General features: G+C 46.0%; 1 protein-coding gene across 6 annotated transcripts in view; it reads left to right on the forward strand.

The window, feature by feature from the left end:
• MUS81 (MUS81 structure-specific endonuclease subunit) overlaps positions 1-13,822 on the forward strand; it is an 84,302-nt gene that overhangs the window by 54,677 nt on the left and 15,803 nt on the right. For all 6 annotated transcript variants that reach the window (XM_069965402.1, XM_069965399.1, XM_069965400.1 and 3 more), the window contains 6 exons: positions 2,572-2,701; positions 3,332-3,471; positions 4,119-4,217; positions 5,079-5,159; positions 5,960-6,048; positions 7,085-7,240. In XM_069965402.1, the coding sequence (XP_069821503.1) occupies positions 2,572-2,701; positions 3,332-3,471; positions 4,119-4,217; positions 5,079-5,159; positions 5,960-6,048; positions 7,085-7,240 (695 nt within the window). The remainder of the gene's footprint in view (positions 1-2,571; positions 2,702-3,331; positions 3,472-4,118; positions 4,218-5,078; positions 5,160-5,959; positions 6,049-7,084; positions 7,241-13,822) is intronic.

A 13,822-nucleotide genomic window follows, 5' to 3' on the forward strand; every position in this document is an offset into this window, starting at 1 on the left:
AAAGGGGAAGAGGTGGGAGAGGGAGCAAAAAAGGGGTGGGGTGGTGTATACCCTCAGTACCGCTAGCTTGAATCTCTAGAGGGCCTGGGTGCCAACCTTCCAGGGAGGGATGGTAATATGTCTCAGCAGATACTTGTAGGCATCTGATTCTTGAAATTGTATTCAAGGCGACCAGGTAGAATGAAATTTTTTATTGATGGAGTGCAGTTCAGAGGTAAGATCCTCCATTTGCATCAGATCGTTCACTTTTGCAACCTATAACGAGAGCGTTGGGGGTGAACTTTGCTTCCAGCACAGTGGAATACATGACCTGGCCGCCATCACCAGGAAACTAAGCAAGGAATATTTGTATGCCTCTTGGGAGATCTCGTAGTGTTGGAGAAGAAACAAGGCTGGACTTATCTGTATCATGAGGTTAGTTACCTCTTTGGTAACCCTCATCACTTCCGACCAAGAGTGTTGGAGTATCGTACATTTCCAAAACACATGCAGAAGTGTTCCTTCCCCTTGCTCGCATCTCCAGCAGATGGGATCCACATGCAGCTTAGAAGGGACTCTATACCAGTGCTTCTCAATTCCAGTCCTCAGGCCTCACCAACAGGTCATGTTTTGAGGATTTCCTTAGTATTTCACAGGTGATATAATTATACTCAGTGCATCAGGTATTAGCACAGGTGCCCTTTGTATGGGAAATCCTCAAAACATGACCTGTTGGTGAGGACTGGAATTGAGAAGCACTGTTCTATACCAACGTGTGAGAATTTTGTAGCTGGCTTCTTGAAATTTGGAACTGATAGAGGATTTATGCGTCAGGTAAAAAATCCTAGACCTCTGTGCATCTGTAAGAGTGATCCCAAGGTCTGATTCCCATTTTACTATAAAAGCAGGGGGTGACTCTTCAGGTGTGGTCAGTAGGAGTTGGAAGTTCAGTCTTTCCTTTATGACCTGTTTTCTATTTATAGTCTGTTCCTGGATTTGGCTTCAATAATTGCATTGAAAAATCTATCTGTGTAAACACACCTTAAGCTGATCTGGAAGAGCAAGCGAGATCCCACCTGTCAGATCAGCTCTCGCTTGATCCTCATTCCCCACTCGCTGCCTGCGCTATTACACGTGCTGACAGCGTACAGGTAAAGGCCCTATTCCATGGAACGTTTATTATCGATTATCGTTCATAAACTCGCTCCAACGACCGTGCGTTAACGATCACTAAACGATTTTTTTTAGCAAATGATAACACACGTGGGAACGTGAACAATCTATGTATTGTAACGATTATTTTGCGGTCGTTACATGGTCGTTTAAAATGTTCGCCGGGGTGATCATGACCATACGACACACCTACTTTTTTTTAAAACCTTTTTACGAACAACTGAAAGATTTCTGATTTTATGAACCAATTAGCGAATTATCTTTCAAAGACCAAAGATTTTTTTTCGACATGCTGAAAAACAATTTTGAACGACTCGCCAACTATTTTGCAGTTGTCGTTCCCTCGTTTACAGCTATTCCATGAAACGATTATCGTTAACGAGCGGTCGTTGGAGCGAACTTATTAATGATAATCGTTCCGTAGAATAGGGCCTTAAGTTTGGGGGGGGGGCGGGGCGCCCATAGGAGATAGTGGCGGCCTGCTGCCGCCACTTCTATTACACGGAGTGATGGCCAGCAGACCGTCGCTATCATTTTAGTTTTTTCCAACATGTAAGACAAGGATCAGCTGACATAATTACACCAAGTGAATATCGTCCGTAACGGACATGCCAAGGTGGCCTTAACATTTTAGGGCCAGAGAGTGTTGTACACTCAGTCTCTTTCAAAGAGGAATGGCTTCATTACACAATGTAATACATGCTGCAGTCAGATAGGGCACCATAAACCCAATGCATATTACGTATAGTTACACTATAGATTTTGCTGTAACCTAAAAAAGACATACATTTGCAGCGCAAAAAGCTTTTCTTTGGTTGGCTTGCATTCTCTGGCGCACAGTGTCAAAGACCCATCCCTATCTCTGCTTGATTGCCAGTCAGCTGGAAGCCCAGTCCTGCTAGAGAATTCTCGCAATTTGGAAGCCAGGCTCAATGCTGGCGGCTTTCACTGAGACTGGTATAGGGATAGGAGGGGGAGAGAGGAGGTAGTACAGGGGCTTGGGAAACCTCTATGACACTTTGCACTGGAGAAGAAAAGCATTTTTCTACATTGTGGAAGCACAGGCACATATATGAAAGGTACCATGTGTCTCCTTGAGCTATCTAACAATGTCAGCAGTTCGGAATGTGAATTGCTCCTCCCAGGTGTAATGATATAACTTGTAACGTGGCTGTGAGTTTAAACAGTATAAGTAGCTTTAGCCCGAAATCATGGACTATTGTAGTGCAGACATATAAATGCATCAGAACAATTATTATACAGGTCAATGTTTATGTCACTGTGTCTGCATTTGATTTCTTTCAAGTGTGATGTACTTGTGATGGTTGGCAAGCCATATCTTCTCCCATGTCGTAGCTGCAAATATGGATGAAACATTGTGATCTCGGACAGCCTTACAATGTCTTTCCTTTTCCTTAGGCCATTAGTTCTCTGAAGAAGTACCCTCTCCCGCTCCAGAACGGGAAGGAAGCAAAAATCCTGCAAAATTTTGGAGACGGAATATGTAAGATGTTGGACCAGCGTCTGGAGAAGCATTATGCTGAGCACGGTGTGTGGCCTTTCTCCTGTATAGTGTGGTGTATAGTATAGTGCATACTTACTCATCTGATCAATGCTTTTTCCATTAACCTATAGCAGGTCAACTTCTTTTAGCATGACAATAAATACAGCCTGATTACGGTGTTACTAGATATACTGAGAAATGGAAAGCATGATGTACTAGTGAGAAGTTTGTGCTGATGTTCCTGCTGGATTGTGAAGGCTTGTTGTATGCTGTAGGGCCCCGTGAAAGAGCATTGCTGGACATGTTCATGCTTGGTCTTGGATGCCAAATCTGTTTGCCTAGACTAAAACAACATGAAAATGGCCTCTTTGACTGTTAGTATCAACATATCTGTAACACTCCTGCCATCTTGTGGTATATCTAAACTATAACATTTGTTCTCATCCAATTTTTATTTTTTTGTTTCTTTGCTTATAAAATAAAAAGTCTTTGCAGTAGGTCATGACTTGTTGTCTAGTACTATGAAGCCATATAGATCTGTATACACACAGTAGGACATTGTTAAATACGACCTATTTTAAATGTCCTTACTTCTGTTTTTTTTAATATTTATTAGTCACTTGCTAGCTAACATGTCTAGCTCAGTAACCTATTCTCTTTCTCTTCTGTCCACAGGACCCAATGCACCAATTCATTCTCTCCCCAGCAGCCATGATAACAACAGAAATCAGCAGAGAGCCTTGTCCCCTGTTCCCAGCTCATCTGTCCCAGAACCTGACCTACCTGCACATCCCCAGGACGGACCATCCCCTACAGTAAGTGCTCTCCCAAAATGTGACAACGTTCCCTAGAATGTACCACCCACTTAGCCCAGAATAAGAAGAGATTTACATGAGTAAAGTTATACTGGAAGTTATTAGTCTTAACAGCTCCTCCTGCTCTACATGGGCCCATTCACATGGACTCCGCTTGGAATTCAACCTCACTGGCACAATGTTAAGTATAGGACACCACCTCTCTCCGTGGCTCTTTGTGGAATTGATTCCACTTGGAATTTCCTCCTGCTTTCCACAGTGTGAACGGGCCCTAACATGCTGCCTGAAGATTGCATTATATTTTGTTCTTTATTACATTTCAGTGTAAAGAGTGAGATCAAATGTAAAGTCTTAGTGTAACAGGAATACGCGTGAAGATTTTCATACATTTCATACATCGATATGCATATATGAACATTAGGTTGGACATTAACATTTACTGACCACGAACAAGGATCTAGTGGTGAACAATTGCATTATGTTTAACAGTTGTATAACTCTCCATTGCATTTACCATCTATGCTTTGGCTTGTTCTGTAACAACTGCATATATAGTATAAACAGGGCCACCCTGCTTCTGGCTGGGTCACCTGTGCATACACCTGCCTGAGATTGTGATCCATATTGGTTTATTTGTTTCTTGGTAGAAAAAGAAAAAGACAGATGGAAAAAAGCAGCGGGAGTATGTCCCCCAGAAGAGATCAGGAGGCTATGCGGTACTCCTCACCCTCTACAAGGAGAGCACGGTAAGCAGTATGGGGATGTCTCTAACATCCTAAACCTATATTCTTTTTATTGCTCTAAATCAAAGCTATTGTGTTCAAAGGCTTTGGCACATATTTTGGAGCATGTTGTGCAAAAGCGCACCTATTGTTTTCAATAAGAATTTTCTGCATGCACATTTCCCCCAGCTCCACCTCCCCTCCCCTCCAGCCTTCGTTGATAGATCTTCCTCTGTTTGAGTATATGGGGAGATCTATCAGTTAAAGTGACACTGTCACCTCCTTTTTGCATTATGACTTCTCTACACAGGTGTAAAGGGTAAATTTAGCGGTTTTCATACCTTATTTTATATCATACGTCATGGTGCTTGTTCAAGTAAAGAGTCATCTTTTATCAACTGCAGATTGTGTTAAGCGGGCGTGGCCTCGCGGCATTAGCACAACTTAGCCCCGCCCACAATGCCACAGTTGGCCCCGCCTCCTCGCCGGCCATTGTAACAGGCTGGCCGAAAGATCTAGACCCCACCCCCTTTACGTCGACCAACCAATGGGCGTCAAGGGGGCGGGACCAACGGCAGTTGTGGGCGGGGCTAAGTTGTGCTAATGTCGCAAGGCCACGTCTACTTAATACAATCTGCAGTTGATAAAAGGACACTTTTTACTTGAACAAGCACCATGACGTATGATATGAAATAAGGTGTGAAAAACGCTAAATTTACCCTTTACACCAGAATGCACAAAGGGGTGACAGTGTCACTTTAAGGTCAGACTAACAGAGAGACGCCACCAGGGAACTTCTGGTTAAGACAGCATGGAAATGAAGACAGGCTGAATTTAATTCCATTCTACTTACTTGATTTATTTTCAATTTTATTTCTTTTTAAGAATATCAATTCTAAAGGCTACATGACCAAAACAGAACTACAGAGAGAAGCTCAGCCTCTGTGCGACAAGTCATTCACTCTGGTAAGACCATGAGATCAATAAACAGTGTAATGCTAGTCAGCTCACCTCCACATGGATATGGGAAGATCTCAGTTCATAGAACTCTCCCGTCCGGCCAATCAGTGTGTTGCCCAGCTGCAGCCACTGATTGGCCGGACGGGAGAGCAGGACGCCGGACCCATGCAGCAAGGACCGGTAAAGTATGCTTACAGCGGGGGAGCCGGCTGGGAGCAGAAGGGGTTAAGGGCGGCAGAATTACATACTCGCTGCGGTCGTTTAGACCGCAGCAAGTATGTAGTGTATGGGAACTGCCAGGACCTGCCGGGCTCGCAGCGAGAATCTCGCTGCGAGCCCGTTCATGTGAATATACCCTTAAACGGAGTCTGATGCCCCTATTCCACCGGTCGTTAAGAGGAGCAAACGATCGCTGATCGTCTGGGCAGCCCATAGGATACAGCAGCGTCTGCTGCCGATGCTCCTATTCAACAGAGCGACGGCAGCAGATCGTTGCTGTATCAGTCGCTTGTTTTTCAACATGTTGAAAAACAAGCGACTGCAACGATCAGCCGACATGAATGGTGTCGGCTGATCGTTGCACTCTATTCCACGGGACGATTATCGTTCATAGCGGCCGATATCGGCCGAATTCGAACGACATTCGTTTCGTGGAATAGGGCCTTTAGTCGGTACATTAATTTTTTTTTACCACCTCCAACTCCAGCCAAAACTAGCTCCGACTCCACTGCCTTGATGTAAACATCTATTACATCACATTAAAGAGATGTGTAACCAAACCTTTCTTCATCTCTCCTTTCCTACAGACTGACCCCAACAACAAGTACACAGCTTGGTCTTCTGTGAGCACATTAATTCAGAAGGAATTGGTCATCAAAACTCACAGCCCAGCCAGGTAACACAGTGAGCCTCTCAGAGCATTCCTGCTGAACGTCACAACACTGTTACGGCATTGAAAAGGTCTAAAAGCTGGAGAGGATTGTGACTTGTTGTTTACCATATGACCTTAAGAAAACAGTTGTTATGAGGACTTTCCACCCACTGCTGGTTGCAGCCGCAGACATCATTGACCTATCTAGGATGCCGTGTGTATGTAAGGCGGTTTCTATTTGCAGTGACGTCAGTCTCTCCTACCTGTGCGACTAAACATTACTGTTATATGAGTCCTTCTTATCCTTGGGACCATGACTGCTCAAGTCATTCCTGAGCAGGGCTTGCCACACCCTTCTACTAACCTAAACATACATATTCATTGCAAACAAATAGGTCTGCCCCATACTCCATAAAGAATACGGGAATATGGGATCTGAGGCATACATGGGTACAGTAAGGGTCCTATTACACGGAGCGATTATTAACAAATAACGACTAATGATAAACGATCGCAAAAGAGATTGTTTATCGTTAACCTGAAATCGTTCACCATATTACACAGAATGATGGTCGTTAGTTACGATCGTTATTGCAGTCGTTACTATGATGGTTTACTCCTTCTGATGCCAGAAAAACAATGAACAATGTGCAATTACACTAAACGATTAGTGAAAAAAAGCGGAACTTGAGCGAATGATTAATGACAAATTTAGGTTCAGATCTAAATCAACGATCAACAACATACGAACATTTTTCGATCGTTTCCTGAAATTGCACAGAACGATTATCGTTTAAATTCGAACATTATAGCGATTTTCCGCATTGTCCCGTGTAATAGGGCCCTATAGGCCTCATGCACTAGAATGGGAAGCCTATTATTTCTCTATAGAAAGCAAAGTCCTAATAGGACCATGTGCATAAACCTAAATATGTCATAAGGAGTCATAATCACGGGACAGTTACAATGAGCACGTGTTGTGAGTGCCATGTGTGGCTTTACTGCATTTATGATGTGCCACAGTCTCCTGCCTTCTAACATCTAAATATGTTTTATGCAGATATTCTCTTACAGACAAAGGACTTCAGCTAGCACAGAGACTGCAAGCTGCCGAAGGAGTGCTTGATATTGTCAGTGAAGAATGTATCACAGTCTCCGATGAAGATCAAGAGGATCAGGATGCACTACACTGTATAGAACAAATCCCCAATGCATCGTAAGTAAACCTGTTAGATTTATATCTTATATATATATGTAAACCTATAGATTAAATCTATATAGTAATGTTGCAAATACTTAGTTTGCAGTTATCCAATATTATAGTCTGAGCTGTCAGAGCAGTATTCATATTGGGACAGGGCTTTGTGGCCTAAGTGTGATTTCATATGGCAGAATTGCCGTGTAACATTTTTTAATAAAATAAGCAAACTTATAGATGGTGTTAAGCTTGATGTAAGCTTAGGGCCCTATTCCACTGGAGCGATTATCGGCCGAATCGGCCCCTATTCGGCTGATTATCACTCGGTGGAATAGAGAGAACGATCAGCCGATGATCGTGTCATCGGCTGATCGTTCATTTAGGGCCAGACCTAAAATCATCGGTCCCCCACCGCGTATCGCTACGGTGGAATAGCGGTGCGCGGCGGGCGACCGACGATTTGAGAAGCAGCACCATACTTTACCTGTCCGGGCTTCTCCTGCGCTCCGTCTTCCTCCCTGGGTCCTGCTCACAGCATCAGCTTCGGTGCGGCCTGACTGAGCAGTCAGACCGCTCAGCTAATCACAGCCAGGACCACCGCGGCCAGTGATTGGCTGAGCGGTCTGACAGCTCAGTCAGGTTCCGGAGCTGCTGATGCGCCGCAGGACCCGGGGAGGAAGACGGAGCGCAGGAGAAGCCCGGACAGGTAAAGTATTGCTGCAAGGGCTGCAAGGACATCGGTAACGATGTCCCTGCAGCCCTCGCTTAACGATCATCGGGGCCGTGGAATAGGCCCAGTAAACGAGCGCCGATCTAGCAGATCGGCGCTCTTTAACATCATTGCTCAGCCCGTGGAATAGAGCCCTTAAACTAGTCCAGGTACTGGGAACCTTCAGTCCACCAGCTGTTGCAAAACTACAATTCCCATCATGCCTGGACAGCCAACATTTTGGTCAAGGTTTTTCTTCCCTGGACTAGACAAACACTGTGATAAATTTGGCACATTCTTAGTCTGTTTAGTCTAGGTTTACACTGTGTAATGGGTGTTCAGATCTATACTTGTTCTGTCCAAAATAAGTACATGTCAATTTTTTTTCCTTCCTTTTTTTTTTTAATAATTACATGTGCTATCAAGTCTGTTATTTCAGCATGGAGTAAGCCAGATCATATTATATTTGGGATTATTATTGATTTATAGCCCTCTGCTTGTTCACAGTCCCATATATGTGGCCAGCTGCACAATTTCAGGTGTGTGGAGTCACCCAGCTTTCCATCTCTTGCATGTTTCCCACCTGTAGAACTGTTTTCATTGACTTTTATTGGAGGGTGACTTAAGCAATAAACATTGCTGTTACATTCATGTAGAATAATAGAATAATGTAGCCATAGAAAGCAGTAGAAGATTGAAGGAATCAGTTGACTCATTTCAGAGGTTAATGGTGCGTTTACACAGAGAGATTTATCTGACAGATCTTTGAAGCCAAAGCCAGGAACAGGTCATAAAGGAATGACTGAGATTCCCTGTCTTTTCAAGTCCATTCATGACTTTGGCTTCCAAAATTGGTCAGATAAATCTGCCTGTGCAAACGCACCATAAGTGTATTTTTTTTTTTTTTTTTTTAAATTTAAAGTTTTATTTTATTTTCAATAAGAACAACAAACAAAGGACGTTGAGTCCTACTTAAGACATAAGGTGCAAAGGAACAACAAAAAAAAACACAGTAACCAGGCCATATTCAGGCAATACAAAGCAAAGCATGTGGTCATACTAATATGATTAGTACCTGACAGGGCCATAAAATCTGGCTACAAAATAATAATTGCATGAATTCAGCAGTGAATGTAGAAAGAAAAAACTTTGTCATGAAAATGAGACGTAGGGACACGAAAAGACACAGACAAGAAGACACAAACACAAGGGGGGGGGGAGGGGAAAAGGAGTGTTGTTAGTTGAACGGCTTGTATCTCTAATGATGTTCATTATGCTAAGTATTTCGGTCGTGCCTACCAATAGGGCGGTGAAAATGGACCACGCAAGGGGGAGGACAGCTCCCACAGTGAAAAGAGCAGGGTTGTTCAGCCAGTCGCGGTTCTATAAGAATCGGTAGAACGGAAGAGCAACCACGGGCTCCAGGTGGCTGTATATTTCTTTACAGCTGACGGGGTGACCGCAATAAGATTCTCCATATCATGTATTTGGGCAATTTCAGCGAACCAGTCATCTAATGTAGGGGGCTCCGGGGATCTCCACCGTCGGGGTAGCACTGTCTTCGCTGCCTGCAGGAGATGTCTAGCTAAAGACTACTTGAAACGGGATTGGGCAGTGGGGAACATATACAACAGCACCGCTTCCGGAGTGTTGGGGATGAGGACACCTGTGACAGTGTGTATGGTACGTAGGATAGTCAACCAGTATCCCCGTAGCCGCGGGCATGTATACCAAATGTGCGAGATGGTCCCCCCGGCCCCTTCACATCGCCAACACACATCAGGTACTGTGGGATACCACTTATGGAGAAGAGAGGGGACACGATACCATCGGGAAATTATTTTGTAACTAGTTTCCTGTGATTTGCACGCCAGTACTGCCTTGTGGGACAGAAAGAAGGCCTTAGACCATTGTTGTGGCGTGAAGCTTTTTCCCAACTCTGTCTCCCAGGCCGAGCAGAAGGACGGTAGGTGCCGAGAACTAGAGGATAGTAACTGTTGGTATACCACAGAGATGATGTGCGGAGGGCAGGAAGGGGACATATATAACCGTTCGAAATCTGTCAACTCCTGGTGCAAGGTGTGAGTACGTTTAGTAGTGGAGTAGAAATGTTGCAATTGAGCATATTCAAACAAGTTCTTTACTGTAGGCAGGGTCGTATCCAGGAGTACAGATAGGGGTAATAAGGCGCCTTGTTTAAGTACCTGGTGAAAACGGAGGACCTTGTCGGCTGGGAGCCCTAAGAAGGATGAGGAGAGTCCCGGTGCAAACTGTGGGTTGTGTGTTATAGGGGTCAACGGTCCGAGTTTCCGGAGCAAGGGGTGGGATTTGCCCGCCAAATGTAGAGAGGCCAATGTATGTCGAGTGATGTAGGATAAGGCAGTGTCGTCTCGCAGGGAAGGTGACCAGGTCCAAGGGAGGGTGGAGAGAGGTCTGGGACACTGTGCCTGCGCTGGTTGAACCCATAATTTAGAATTGGGGTGGTGGACCATGTCCAGTATACGAGCATGTACACACGCCAGGTAGTACAAGCGGCAATCTGGCAGCCCAACCCCACCCGCATCCTTAGAGCGAGATAAGGTCTCTCGCCTAATCCTTGGCCGTCCTCCGGACCACACGAAAGAGGTGAAGCAGCGGTGAACCCGTTTCCAAAAGGAAATGGGGATGTGGATGGGGATGGTCTGCAGCAAATACAGAAGCCGAGGCATCAGAGTCATTTTCAGGATATTGATTCTCCCGAACCAAGAAAACTCCTTCTTGTTCCAGGTGTCAAGATCCTTGGTAAAGCGGGTTAGCAAAGGGAGGAAATTTACCTCAAACAGTTGAGAGAGAGTGGGGGGAATGCGGATACCCAGGTATGTGATGCCAGATTTAGGCCACGCAAATGGGAAGTTGGATTGGATGGTATCAGCCAATGCGGGGTCCAGGGACACGTTCAGGGCTTCTGATTTAGAGAGATTGATTTTAAAGTTGGACCAGGTTCCAAACTGTTCCAACCGAGCCATCAGGGCAGGGAGGGCTACATGCGGATTAGTAATATAGACAAGAAGGTCATCTGCAAAGGCTGAGCATTTATACTCCCGGTTCCCGATGCGGATACCCGTGATGTCTGGGTCGGAACGGATCAGAGCCAATAAATTTTCCATGATTAAGGCGTACAGGAGGGGGGATAAAGGACAACCTTGCCTGGTGCCATTAAAAATGGAGAAGGGGGCTGAAAAAGTCCCATTCACCTTCAATTGAGCCGAGGGATTCTGGTATAAGGCCAATATTTTAGTGAGAAAGGAGGGGCCGATTCCAATCTGTTGCAGGGTTTGTGTCAGGGAGGGCCACGAGATCCTATCGAAAGCCTTTTCGGCATCTAGGGAAAGGATCATTAAAGGAATGTGGCGCGTTCGCGCATAGTGGATAATATCCAGAGTTTTAAGGGTGTTGTCGCGGGCCTCCCGCCCTGGCACAAAGCCCACTTGGTCAGGGTGGATGAGGGAGGGCAGGTGGGCATTCAATCTATTGGCTAGTAGCTTAGAATAAATTTTTAAGTCCACATTCAGCAGGGAAATTGGGCGATAACTGCCACAGAGCTGGGGGTCTTTGCCCGGTTTTGGGATGAGAGTGATGTGTGCGGTGGTGGCATGGGGTGGGAAAGGGACAGAATCCGAGATAGAATTAAAGGCTAGGAGCAGTATAGGGGAGAGGAATTCCGAGAGGGCTTTATAGAACTGAGCAGTCAGGCCATCTGGTCCTGGGCTCTTCCCTCCGGGTAATTGAGAAATCACATAGGCGAGTTCATGCGCCGTAAACGGTTCCTCCAAGTCTCTGATGATCTCATCGGGGAGACGTGTTGCGAGGGGTGGAGGAGAGAAGGGCCCAGGAGTCGTGACCCGAGTGGTTGGAAGATGATACAGGGAGGAATAATATGCATGAAAGGTGGATGCTATTTCCGCGCTATGATGTGTGAGGTGGTGTGCTGGATTCCTGATGCATCCGATGTGCATTTGTGCCATCCGATTCTTCAAGGCTCTGGCCAACATGCGTCCACACTTATTGCCGTACTCATAAAACTTACTACGGCAAGTTTGGAGAAGTCGCCCCCAGGACGCTTCAAGGAGGCGTCTAACTTCTGAACGGGCAACCTGCAAGTCCCGCAATATGGGTAGGGACAGGGCACGCTTATGGGCCAGCTCCAGGGAAGAAACTTTGGCAAGTGCTTTTTGCAGGGAGATGGCCTTCGCTTTTTTGAGCCTGGAGCCGTGCTTTATAAACACTCCCCGGAGCACACATTTAAGCGCCTCCCATTGAATAATGGGGGAGGTTGTGTCTGCAGCATGGTCAGTGCGAAAATGCGCTATAGTTTGCTTCAGCTCAGCCAAACATACTGTATCCAGAAGCAAAGACTCATTTAAACGCCATGACCCCGCGGTTTTCGATAGGAACGGTAGGGTAAGGGAGCAGAAGACAGGGGCGTGATCTGACCATAGTATGTTGCCTATGGAGGCAGTCGCCAACCACGGCAATGCACTGTGTTGAACGAGGATATGGTCAATACGGCTGTATGTCCCATGTGGGTTAGAAAAAAAGGTGTAGTCTCTGTCCACAGCATGCATTAAACGCCAAGCATCATAAAGTTGTAATTGGAGCAGGGCTTTCTTAACTTTTTTAATCGCTGGATACGAGAAACTAGAGCGGCCTGTGGAATTGTCTAAGGACGGGTCTAACGTGAGATTAAAGTCTCCGCAGAAGAGCACGGTCCCCCTGACTAAGGGGAGGGATAGATCAATTAGATTCAGGAGAAAAGCAATTTGGTCTTGGTTCGGGGCATAAGCATTAATTATGGTAAAGATATGGCCACTAATGGATAGGGTGAGTATTAGATATCGCGCCGTGGGGTCCACTGTGCAGGATAATATTTGACATGGTAGGGACTTGTGTATAGCTATGGCCACACCCTTGGTTCTAGAGTCAGGGTTATTGGCGAAGAACCATTGTGTATAATGTCTATCGCGGATCGTGGGTGCATGGCCTGTTTTGAAGTGTGTCTCCTGTAAGCAGAGTATATGTACCTTCCGGCGGTGGAAATGGTGGAGAACCTGTGATCTTTTCTGGGGCGTGTTCAATCCCCTCGCGTTGTATGTTGCTACATGTAAATCCGCCATTCAGGAAGGATGCAGGTAGGCACAGCCGAAGATCTCCTGGGAATGTCCGGGACTGGGTTGTGAAATGAGACAGAGAAAATTAGGGAGGGGGAGACACAGACAAACAGGGATGCACACAAAGACAACAACAGCAGTAAAGGCAAAACTGCAGCGTATACTCTAAGAACCTCAAACTGAGTACTACCAGTCCCAGAACTAGCCAGGCTGGGTTTCCCATCTATTGGGGGGAAGCGACAGCTAAGTATGTAAAGGCATAGACCTAAGGCTCCCTCCTAGACCCAGATGATGAAATGCAAACAAATTACAGGCATAACTCGGCTGAAAATCATAGAAACTGATTAAACAATAACGGGGGTAACTATAGGGCTAGAGACAAGATGCTGTCCATGGCTCAGGGAAGGCGGGCTCGAGAGTCAGCGTGGGTTGGGGAGTGGGCGGGAGAAGCCGGGGCAGGTCGAGGGCCCTCTCGCCTGGCAGGTCGGGGCCCCACGGGCGTCGAGTTGGGAGATCGGGGCGAGAAAGGCCTTTTGGTGCTCCTAGAGGAGGTCAGTAGTGAGGGCCACTCAGGCATAGAGATGTTCGTGATGTTTAAATCTCTCAGAAATCCCGGGATGTCTTCTGGTGCGCGCAGGGTGAGGGACCGGCCATTCAAGCGCACAATGAGGGCAAAGGGAAATCCCCAGCGGAAGGGGATATTGCGGTCACGTAGAATGTCCAACACCGGGCGAAGAACGGCCC

The sequence above is a fragment of the Dendropsophus ebraccatus genome, chromosome 4 (assembly GCF_027789765.1).
Source record: "Dendropsophus ebraccatus isolate aDenEbr1 chromosome 4, aDenEbr1.pat, whole genome shotgun sequence".
NCBI classification, from domain to species: domain Eukaryota; kingdom Metazoa; phylum Chordata; class Amphibia; order Anura; family Hylidae; genus Dendropsophus; species Dendropsophus ebraccatus.